Consider the following 12,009-nt stretch of genomic DNA (forward strand, 5'->3'; position numbering starts at 1 on the left):
GGAAACATAAACTTACATTACCAACATAATACACTATTCTAGTCAATGTTGTTACTAAAGACAGATGCTTCCAGACTAAAGACAGATGTGCCAGAGTTCGAAAGGCTGTCAGCATGTAGCCTTGGATAAAGACCCCCAAAATTAATGATGATGCCGTTGCCAGATATGTGTTTGCTCGACCGTTTTTGTGTATGTGTTTGCGAGTGTGCATAAACATGTACGTTCAAATGTGTATAACCTTGAACAACATCCCCCACCCCCAGCTATCTCCCATCAGACCGCATCCCCCACTCCCCAGCTATCGCCCATCAGAACAACATCCCCCAGCTATCTCCCATCAGACAGCATCCCCCACTCCCCAGCTATCGCCCATCAGAACAACATCCCCCAGCTATCTCCCATCAGAACAACATCCCCCACCCCCAGCTATCTCCCATCAAAAGAACATCCTCCACTCCCCAGCTATCGCTCATCAGAACAACATCCCCCAGCTATCTCCCATCAGAACATCCCCCACCCCAGCTATCGCCCATCAGAACAACATCCCCCAGCTATCTCCCATCAGACAGCATCCCCCACTCCCCAGCTATCGCCCATCAGAACAACATCCCCCAGCTATTTCCCATCAGAACAACATCCCCCAGCTATCTCCCATCAGAACATCCCCCACCCCAGCTATCGCCCATCAGAACAACATCCCCCAGCTATCTCCCATCAGACAGCATCCCCCACTCCCCAGCTATCGCCCATCAGAACAACATCCCCCAGCTATTTCCCATCAGAACAACATCCCCCAGCTATCTCCCATCAGACAGCATCCCCCACTCCCCAGCTATCTCTCATCAGACAGCATCCCCCACTCCCCAGCTATCTCCCATCAGACAGCATCCCCCACTCCCAGCTATCGCCCATCAGAACAACATCCCCAGCTATCGCCCATCAGACAGCATCCCCCCATCAGACAGCATCCCCAGCTATCTCCCATCAGAACAGCATCCCCCATCCCCAGCTATCGCCCATCAGAACAACATCCCCCAGCTATCGCCCATCAGAACAACATCCCCCAGCTATCATCAGAACAACATCCCCCAGCTATCGCCCATCAGAACAACATCCCCCAGCTATCGCCCATCAGAACAACATCCCCCAGCTATCGCCCATCAGAACAACATCCCCCAGCTATCGCCCATCAGAACAACATCCCCCAGCTATCGCCCATCAGATTGGCACACCGTGTTTCTCGTCTGCCTTTTCCCGTGTATAGATGGAGATAGATTGGGATCGGTCCTATCGATGTGTGTAGATTGTGATGGTGGTTTATTGATTGGTGTCCTTATTGCTATGCAGAGAGGAACATGAGGATGATTCAGATCCAGGACAATATCTCTGAACAGAAGAACCTGAAAGACAAGCTGGAGAGTGAGCAGGAGAAACTGCACGTCGACTACAACAAGGTTAGTAGTGGTGGAAAACACACTGTTAGAAGAAGCTGCTTGTCGACTACAACAAGGTTAGTAGTGGTGGAAAACACACTGTTAGAAGAAGCTGCTTGTCGACTACAACAAGGTTAGTAGTGGTGTTGGAACTAGGAACGCAAGCATTTCTCTACATCCCCAATAACATCTGCTAAATATGTGTATGCGACCAATACAATTAGATTTGATTTGGTACAGGCCGTAAAGTCACCTAATAAAATGCTTGCTTGACGTTTCTGTGGTAGTCGACACGGCCAGGGAGATAGTGGACAAAATGTTAATCCACACTGTTATCAACCAGTCACTAGGGATTTTACCAGTGATTCTCCAGTAGCGTTGCTCTGAGTTCTCACACTAAAGCTGTGCTATGTCTTTGTACTGCATGGCCTCTAGTCTTCAGAAACGCACATAGTGTGTCATTCATAAACCGCATCGCTTTGCGCTACAACACATTAACCACCGTTTTACTATGTACCATGAAAAAGACCATTTTAAGAGCCCTGTTGTTCCACTTCCGTCTAGCTCTCTCCATCTCTCATCTCTCACTCTGTTCATCTCTTTCTCCCTCGATCTCTCTGTGGCCCTTGCCGTTTCGCTCGATCTCTCTCTCTATCTCCTTTCATCTATCCTTCGCCATGTGACTTGGGTGTGGCGGCGCAGGGCAGCTTCGCTCCATCAGGCCCAATGAAGAAGGGAATAAAACAGCGGTGTAAAAGTCAGAGGAGTTAATGTTGCGTTCAGTCTTTCTGCCACGTGTATTAAGCGTTATTAATGGAGTGTGTGTTGCTAATTGCACCGCTCGACGTGCTTTTACACGGAGAGAGGGAGCGAGAGAGATGCATAGAAAGAGAGAGAGCGATGGAGAGAGAGAGAAGCAGCCCCGGCCTTGAAGACAGTGAGAGAGATGGAGAAAGACTGAGAGGGGGATCGAGCGAGAAGGATCGTTAAGATTAGAAGTCTAGCTACAGATACGGCTATAAAGCCGTATAAACAGGGTGAGTGCGCGCGGGGTGGTGGGTTCTGGGTGCGCGGGGTGGTGGGTTCTGGGTGCGCGGGGTGGTGGGTTCTGGGTGCGCGGGGTGGTGGGTTCTGGGTGCGCGGGGTGGTGGGTTCTGGGTGCGCGGGGTGGTGGGTTCTGGGTGCGCGGGGTGGTGGGTTCTGGGTGCGCGGGGTGGTGGGTTCTGGGTGAGCGGGGTGGGTGTGGAGAAGGAGGTAGACTAATCTCTGGGAGATAATATGAAGTCTCTCTCTCGCTACATGACCTCTCTCTCTCTCTCTCTCTCCCCCACATAACCTTTCTCTCTCTCTCTCCCCCACATAACCTTTCTCTCTCTCTCTCTCTCTCTCTCTCTCTCTCTCTCTCCCCCACATAACCTTTCTCTCTCTCCCCCACATAACCTTTCTCTCTCCCCCACATAACCTGTCTCGATCTCTCTCCCCCCACATAACCTTTCTCTCTCTCCCCCCACATAACCTGTCTCGATCTCTCTCTCCCCACATAACCTTTCTCTCTCCCCCCACATAACCTTTCTCTCTCTCTCTCCCCCACATAACCTGTCTCTCTCTCCCCCCACATAACCTGTCTCGATCTCTCTCTCTCTCTCCCCCCACATAACCTTTCTCTCTTTCCCCCACATAACCTGTCTCGATCTCTCTCTCTCTCTCTCTCCCCCCACATAACCTGTCTCGATCTCTCTCTCTCCCCCCACATAACCTTTCTCTCTTTCCCCCACATAACCTGTCTCTATCTCTCTCCCCCACATAACCTGTCTCTATCTCTCTCCCCCACATAACCTGTCTCTATCTCTCTCCCCACATAACCTGTCTCTATCTCTCTCCCCCACATAACCTGTCTCTATCTCTCTCCCCCACATAACCTTTCTCTCTCTCCCCCCCCACATAACCTGTCTCGATCTCTCCCTCTAACCTCTCCCCCCCACATAACCTTTCTCTCTCCCCCCCACATAACCTGTCTCGATCTCTCTCTCTCTCTCTCCCCCCCACACAACCTGTCTCGATCTCTCTCTCTCTCTCTCTCCCCCACATAACCTTTCTCTCTCTCCCCCCACATAACCTCTCTTTCTTTCTTTCTTTTCCTCCCCCCCTACATGACCTGTCTGTTTCTCCCTATGTAGCTGTGTGAGTCTCTGGAGGATCTGCAGAATGTCAACGGAGTTCTGAGGAGTGAGGGCCATGCCATATGGACCATGTTGGGAGGAATCCTTGGACAGGTATATTAATATCACACCACTTTCTTCTCCTCTCTCATCCTCCTTTCCTCCTCATCCCCATTTCTTATCTTCTTTTGCACTTTCTCATTCCTCCTCATCCACTTTCTCATTCTCTTTCCTGCTCCTCCACTTTCTCATTCTCTTTCCTGCTCGTCCACTTTCTCCTCCTCCTTTCCTGCTCGTCCACTTTCTCCTCCTCCTTTCCTGCTTGCCCACTTTCTCCTCCTCCTTTCCTGCTTGCCCACTTTCTCCTCCTCCTTTCCTGCTTGCCCACTTTCTCCTCCTCCATTCCTGCTCGCCCACTTTCTCCTCCTCCTTTCCTGCTCGCCCACTTTCTCCTCCTCCTTTCCTGCTCGCCCACTTTCTCCTCCTCCTTTCCTGCTCGTCCACTTTCTCCTCCTCCTTTCCTGCTCGTCCACTTTCTCCTCCTATCTCTCTCATGTTTAGTCCAGAGTTGGCAACACTCCCACTAACCAAACTCCAGCACCTGTCCTGTAATTTTAGTTTCATCACACCTAGGTAGGGCAGAAAAGTCAGAGGATAAACCGCCAACCGGACAGGTCTCCCTGCTACATGCCCAGGACCTGGTGATGACAAAGGATTGAGAGGAATCTAGATTAGCCATAGCAACCCACAGAGTTACCATGGGGTAATTCTGCAGCCCATAATAGGCTCCTGTAAGTGATTGACCTGTCCTTTACCATAAAGGCAGACCAGACCTGGCTCTGCTCCACTCTAAATGAAGCTAGAAGCTGTCCGCTTGCTTTCTACCACGTTCACACTCGCCATGGCAACCAAATCGCCAAGATGCGTCGCCACGGGTGATGGGTTGTTTAATGAGTGCGAAATGCAGCTCTGCAGAAATTGCTGTGAGACCTTTTTAACTTTAAAAAAAAAGTGACAGAGCCTGTTTGGAAGTGCTGACACTGACACTTATTTAAAAGCAGCCCAGCTCTTGGTGTGTGTTGTGCTGTGTTGAGGTGAGAATGAGAACTGAGGACGAGAGGCCTGTGGAGTGTTGGAGCTCTGACAGGATGCTATAGCAAGACACAACACACACAGACACCCCTGGTTACACCCAGTCTCTAAGATTAGCAGGTAGGCCTAGATAATACAACTTACAGTTGCCCGTGGCGCCTGGAACTGCATATGTCATCAGCTTTTTCAAAATGCATCTACGTAAGCGGCTAACAATGCATGATGCTGATTTTAAAAGTCTGGCTGGCGACGGGGGTGCGACGGGGGCTGCCTTACAGATAAATGGATGGTGTGATATAGCTAGAGGCTGGGAGGAAAGAAAGGCTGGAGGGAAAGAACGACTGAACGAACGACGTCGATCTGCAACGACCTCCATAAATCACGTAATTAGAAACGTGGAAAGGTTTAAGTGGCTACATCAGTCACGTCCCCGCGTTGCTTTGTGTCATCTATCTGATACCTTTTCATTTCCTATTTGTCATCCCTCTGCCCGTCCCGTACATTACCAGAAATTATTGATGTTACCTGACCGCAGACCCATCCCTCATCCTGTACACTGAGTCAGTGTTGTCATTGTGGGGGACTTCTCAGGGAGAGGAAGCATTTTTCGTTGGACATTGTGAAGCTTCAAAGGACCCAGTCACAGTGTTTTAGCATTTCCTGGCAGTGTTCAGTTTGGCACTGAGGTAAAGCGTCTCGTTTGAAATGCTGTGCACGTCTGTGTCATACACCGAGAATCTTCCTGAAAGGCGTGCCAGTCAGGGTGCGCCACTCGGTCCCCCACGGCCTCAGAGCCTGTCTCGCACCCAGTATGAACCAGCCAGATGGCCTGAGGTTGGGCTGGTCCTGCCTGTCTCTGATTCTTATTTTAGAATATACCCATCTCTCTCTACCCATCTCTCTGAGGGGTTTTCTACTCACTGAGCTAATGCAGAAGGGGACTGTGGTCCACAATTAGTAGACTAACACCCTAGGGTCCTGTGGCCCTGGCACCCCCACAGGACTGGTCCCTGGGAGCCGTGGGCTACGGCGTAGTGAGCGTGCTCAGATTAGAGCTGCCCCAGTGAGGAGCCTGTCTGTTTAGTGGCCACCAGCTCCCCAGTCTCTCCCTAGCAGATCAGTTTTCTAATTAACCTGCGACAGACAGCAGCCACCATGTAGCCAATGAGATGCAGTGGAGAAATAAACACACATCCACCACAGACAGATAGACCGTCTGTCTACTGACCAACAACAGGCCCCCCCTCCCCACAGACACTCTCTTTCTCTCTCTCTCTCTCTCTCTCTCTCTCTCTCTCTCTCTCTCTCTCTCTCTCTCTCTCTCTGTCTGTGGACACCTTTGCCCTGTCTGTCCTTCACTGCTTCTCTCTGAGGTCTCTAGTACACCTACAGTTGTGTTATGTGTGTCTCTCTGTGACAGAAACTGAACTCCCCGCCGGTCCTGAAAGCCCCTAAAGAGAGGAAGCCCAGCAAGAAGGAGGGAGGAGTTCCTGGGAAGTCCTCCAACCTACCAGCTGTCCTCTACAGGTAAACAAACAAACATTCAAACAGGCATTACATACAAGCACAAGGCCTTATATGCTGATGTATGTATGCGTGTGTGTGTTCCTGTTTAGCTGTGGGATCTGTAAGAAGAACCAAGACCAGCATCTCCTGCTGATGTGTGACACTTGCAAGCTCTACTACCACCTGGGCTGTCTGGAGCCTCCGCTGACACGCATGCCCAAGAAGACCAAGAACAGCTACTGGTGAGAGAGGCAGGGAGACAGACTCAGGCGGGCAGACGCACAGACTCGGGCGGACAGACGCACAGACTCGGGCGGACAGACGCACAGACTCGGGCGGACAGACGCACAGACTCGGGCGGGCAGACGCACAGACTCGGGCGGGCAGACGCACAGACTCGGGCGGGCAGACGCACAGACTCGGGCGGGCAGACGCACAGACTCGGGCGGGCAGACGCACAGACTCGGGCGGGCAGACGCACAGACTCGGGCGGGCAGACGCCCAGACTCGGGCGGGCAGACGCCCAGACTCGGGCGGGCAGACGCCCAGACTCGGGCGGGCAGACGCCCAGACGCGGGCGGGCAGACGCCCAGACGCGGGCGGGCAGACGCCCAGACGCGGGCGGGCAGACGCCCAGACGCGGGCGGGCAGACGCCCAGACGCGGGCGGGCAGACGCCCAGACGCGGGCGGGCAGACGCCCAGACGCGGGCGGGCAGACGCCCAGACGCGGGCGGGCAGACGCCCAGACGCGGGCGGGCAGACGCCCAGACGCGGGCGGGCAGACGCCCAGACGCGGGCGGCCGGGCGGGCAGACGCACAGACACAGTCGGGCAGACGCACAGACACAGTCGGGCGGGCAGACGCTCAGACACATGCGGGCAGACGCACAGACACATGCGGGCAGACGCACAGACACAGGCGAGCGGACAGATGCTCAGATGCGCAGGCAGTCACAGAGAAGCGGACGGACAGACGCAGGCAGTCACAGAGAAGCGGACGGACAGACGCACGCGCAGGCGGACAGACAGACGGACAGACAGGCAGATGCAGGCGCAGACAAGCGGATGGACAGACAGGCAGACGCAGGCAGGCGCAGGCAGGCGCAGACAAGCGGATGGACAGACGCAGGCGGGTACAGACGCACAGGCGGGCAGGCGGACAGATGTACACACAGACGCAGGCAGTCACAGACAAGCGGATGGACAGATGCAGGCGGACAGACGCACATGTAGGCGGACAGACGCACAGACGCACATGCAGGTGGACAGACGCACATGCAGGCAGACAGACAGACGCAGGCAGGCGCAGACAAGCGGATGGACAGACTCACGCAGGCGGACAGATGCAGGCAGACAGGCGGATGGACAGACGCGCACACGCAGGCGGGCGGACAGACGCGCACACGCAGGCGGGCGGACAGACGCGCACACGGGCGGGCGGACAGACGCGGGCGGGCGGACAGACGCGCGCACGCGGGCGGGCGGACAGACGCGCGCGCACGCGGGCGGACGGACAGACGCGCGCGCACGCGGGCGGACGGACAGACGCGCGCACGCGGGCGGACGGACAGACGCGCGGCACGCGGGCGGACGGACAGACGCGCGCACGCGGGCGGACGGACAGACGCGCGCACGCGGGCGGACGGACAGACGCGCGCACGCGGGCGGACGGACAGACGCGCGCACGCGGGCGGACGGACAGACGCGCGCACGCGGGCGGACGGACAGACGCGCGCACGCGGGCGGACGCAGGCGGACAGATGCAAGCGGGTGGAAAAAGGGACAGACGGACGGACGGAAAGACGAGCGGACGCGGACGGACAGAAAGACTGGAGGAAGGACGGAAAGACGTGGAAAGAAGGGCAGAAGGACAAACACGGATGGACGGACGGATGGATGGACAGACTGAAAGACGGGCGCACGCAGAAAGAGGCAGACGCGGATGGATGTGCAGGCAAAAAGACGGACAGACTGAAGCGGGAGGACGGACGGAAAGACGAGCAGACGCGAGCGGACGCCGAAAGACGGGCGGATGGATGGACGGAAAGACGGGCGGACCCAGGTGGATGGGCAGACACGGGTTGACAGAAAGACTAGGGGACGGATGGATGGAAAGACAGGCGGACGAGGAAAGACTGGCGGAGGGACGGACAGGCGAGGACGGCTGGACAGACACGGACGGACAGACTGACAGAGCGGACGGAAAGAAGGGAAGACGAGGACGGACACAAAGATGGGCGGACGCAGACTGAAAGACGGGCGGATGCGCGGACAGACGGAAAGACTGGCGATTCGGACGGAAAGACGGGCGGACGCGGACGGACTGAAAGACTGGGACTGAAAGACTGGGACTGAAAGACTGGGACTGAAAGACGGGGACTGAAAGACGGGGACTGAAAGACGGGGACGGAAAGACGGGGACGGAAAGACGGGGACGGAAAGACGGGGACGGAAAGACGGGGACGGAAAGACGGGCAGAAGTGGACAGACTGAAAGACGAGCGGACGCAGAAAGACGGGAGGACGGACGGAAAGACGGGAGGACGGACGGAAAGACGGGAGGACGGACGGAAAGACGGGAGGACGGACGGAAAGACGGGAGGACGGACGGAAAGACGGGAGGACGGACGGAAAGACGGGAGGACGGACGGAAAGACGGGAGGACGGACGGAAAGACGGGAGGACGGACGGAAAGACGGGAGGACGGACGGAAAGACGGGAGGACGGACGGAAAGACGGGAGGACGGACGGAAAGACGGGAGGACGGACGGGAGGACGGACGGGAGATGGGAAAGCGAGAGAGAGAGAGAGAGATGGGAAAGCGAGAGAGGGAGAGATGGGAAAGCGAGAGAGGGAGAGATGGGAAAGCGAGAGAGGGAGAGATGGGAAAGCGAGAGAGGGAGAGATGGGAAAGCGAGAGAGGGAGAGATGGGAAAGCGAGAGAGGGAGAGATGGGAAAGCGAGAGAGGGAGAGATGGGAAAGAGAAAGAGATGGGAAAGCGAGAGAGAGAGAAGGGAGAGAGCGAGAGATGGGAAAGGGAGAGAGCGAGAGATGGGAAAGGGAGAGAGCGAGAGATGGGAAAGGGAGAGAGCGAGAGATGGGAAAGGGAGAGAGCGAGAGATGGGAAAGGGAGAGAGCGAGAGATGGGAAAGGGAGAGATGGGAAAGGGAGAGATGGGAAAGCGAGAGATGGGAAAGCGAGAGATGCGAAAGAGAGAGATGGGAAAGCGAGGGAGAAAGAGAGAGATGGGAAAGCGAGGGAGAGAGCGAGAGATGGGAGAGAGAGCGAGAGATGGGAAAGGGAGAGAGAGCGAGAGATGGGAAAGGGAGAGAGAGCGAGAGATGGGAAAGGGAGAGAGAGCGAGAGATGGGAAAGCGAGAGAGGGGAAAGCGAGAGAGAGGGGAAAGGGAAAGCGAGAGAGAGGGGAAAGGGAAAGCGAGAGAGAGAGATGGGAAAGCGAGAGAGAGAGATGGGAAAGCGAGAGAGAGAGAGAGATGGGAAAGCGAGAGAGAGAGAGATGGGAAAGCGAGAGAGGGAGAGATGGGAAAGCGAGAGAGGGAGAGATGGGAAAGCGAGAGAGGGAGAGATGGGAAAGCGAGAGAGGGAGAGATGGGAAAGCGAGAGAGGGAGAGATGGGAAAGCGAGAGAGGGAGAGATGGGAAAGCGAGAGAGGGAGAGATGGGAAAGCGAAAGAGATGGGAAAGCGAGAGAGAGAGAAGGGAGAGAGCGAGAGATGGGAAAGGGAGAGAGCGAGAGATGGGAAAGGGAGAGAGCGAGAGATGGGAAAGGGAGAGAGCGAGAGATGGGAAAGGGAGAGAGCGAGAGATGGGAAAGACGAGAGATGGGAAAGGGAGAGAGCGAGAGATGGGAAAGGGAGAGAGCGAGAGATGGGAAAGGGAGAGAGCGAGAGATGGGAAAGGGAGAGAGCGAGAGATGGGAAAGGGAGAGAGCGAGAGATGGGAAAGGGAGAGAGCGAGAGATGGGAAAGGGAGAGAGCGAGAGATGGGAAAGGGAGAGAGCGAGAGATGGGAAAGGGAGAGAGCGAGAGATGGGAAAGGGAGAAAGAGAGAGATGGGAAAGCGAGAAAGAGAGAGATGGGAAAGCGAGAAAGAGAGAGATGGGAAAGCGAGAAAGAGAGAGATGGGAAAGCGAGAAAGAGAGAGATGGGAAAGCGAGAGATGGGAAAGCGAGAGATGGGAAAGCGAGAGATGGGAAAGCGAGAGATGGGAAAGCGAGAGATGGGAAAGGGAGAGAGAGCGAGAGATGGGAAAGGGAGAGAGAGCGAGAGATGGGAAAGGGAGAGAGAGCGAGAGATGGGAAAGGGAGAGAGAGCGAGAGATGGGAAAGGGAGAGAGAGCGAGAGATGGGAAAGGGAGAGAGAGCGAGAGATGGGAAAGGGAGAGAGAGGGGAAAGGGAAAGCGAGAGAGAGGGGAAAGGGAAAGCGAGAGAGAGAGGGGAAAGGGAAAGCGAGAGACAGGGGAAAGGGAAAGCGAGAGACAGGGGAAAGGGAAAGCGAGAGAGAGAGATGGGAAAGCGAGAGAGAGAGATGGGAAAGCGAGAGAGAGAGAGAGATGGGAAAGCGAGAGAGAGAGAGATGGGAAAGGGAGAGAGAGAGAGATGGGAAAGGGAGAGAGCGAGAGATGGGAAAGGGAGAGAGCGAGAGATGGGAAAGGGAGAGAGCGAGAGATGGGAAAGGGAGAGAGCGAGAGATGGGAAAGGGAGAGAGCGAGAGATGGGAAAGGGAGAGAGCGAGAGATGGGAAAGCGAGAGAGCGAGAGATGGGAAAGGGAGAGAGCGAGAGATGGGAAAGGGAGAGAGCGAGAGATGGGAAAGGGAGAGAGCGAGAGATGGGAAAGGGAGAGAGCGAGAGATGGATGGGAAAGGGAGAGAGCGAGAGATGGGAAAGGGAGAGAGCGAGAGATGGGAAAGGGAGAGAGCGAGAGATGGGAAAGGGAGAGAGCGAGAGATGGGAAAGGGAGAGAGCGAGAGATGGGAAAGGGAGAGAGCGAGAGATGGGAAAGGGAGAGAGCGAGAGATGGGAAAGGGAGAGAGCGAGAGAGGGGAAAGGGAGAGAGCGAGAGATGGGAAAGCGAGAAAGAGAGAGATGGGAAAGCGAGAGAGAGAGATGGGAAAGCGAGAGATGGGAAAGCGAGAGATGCGAAAGAGAGAGATGCGAAAGAGAGAGATGGGAAAGCGAGGGAGAGAGCGAGAGATGGGAAAGGGAGAGAGAGCGAGAGATGGGAAAGGGAGAGAGAGCGAGAGATGGGAAAGGGAGAGAGAGCGAGAGATGGGAAAGGGAGAGAGAGCGAGAGATGGGAAAGGGAGAGAGAGCGAGAGATGGGAAAGGGAGAGAGAGCGAGAGATGGGAAAGGGAGAGAGAGCGAGAGATGGGAAAGCGAGAGATGGGAAAGCGAGAGAGGGGAAAGCGAGAGAAAGGGGAAAGGGAAAGCGAGAGACAGGGGAAAGGGAAAGCGAGAGAGAGAGATGGGAAAGCGAGAGAGAGAGAGATGGGAAAGCGAGAGAGAGAGAGATGGGAAAGCGAGAGAGAGAGAGATGGGAAAGGAGAGAGAGAGAGATGGAAAGCGAGAGAGAGAGAGAGAGAAGAGAGAGAGAGAGAGAGAGAGAGAGAGAGAGAGAGAGAGAGAGAGAGAGAGAGAGAGAGAGAGGAGAGAGAGAGAGAGAGAGATGGAGAAGAGAGAGAGAGAGAGAGAGAGATGAAAGCGAGAGAGATGGGAAAGGGAGAGAGCGAGAGAGATGGGAAAGGGAGAGAGCGAGAGATGGGAAAGGGAGAGAGCGAGAGATGGGAAAGGGAGAGAGC

The 12,009-nt window shown here is 55.5% G+C and overlaps 1 protein-coding gene across 4 annotated transcripts in view; it reads left to right on the forward strand.

The window, feature by feature from the left end:
* The window catches only part of LOC124043339 (PHD finger protein 14-like), a 119,743-nt gene that overhangs the window by 24,101 nt on the left and 83,633 nt on the right, over nucleotides 1-12,009 (forward strand). For all 4 annotated transcript variants that reach the window (XM_046361857.1, XM_046361859.1, XM_046361858.1 and 1 more), the window contains exons 12-15: nucleotides 1,348-1,454; nucleotides 3,611-3,706; nucleotides 6,105-6,211; nucleotides 6,301-6,432. In XM_046361857.1, coding sequence (XP_046217813.1) covers nucleotides 1,348-1,454; nucleotides 3,611-3,706; nucleotides 6,105-6,211; nucleotides 6,301-6,432 — 442 coding nt within the window. The remainder of the gene's footprint in view (nucleotides 1-1,347; nucleotides 1,455-3,610; nucleotides 3,707-6,104; nucleotides 6,212-6,300; nucleotides 6,433-12,009) is intronic.

This window comes from Oncorhynchus gorbuscha, linkage group LG09, assembly GCF_021184085.1.
Source record: "Oncorhynchus gorbuscha isolate QuinsamMale2020 ecotype Even-year linkage group LG09, OgorEven_v1.0, whole genome shotgun sequence".
Taxonomy (NCBI): domain Eukaryota; kingdom Metazoa; phylum Chordata; class Actinopteri; order Salmoniformes; family Salmonidae; genus Oncorhynchus; species Oncorhynchus gorbuscha.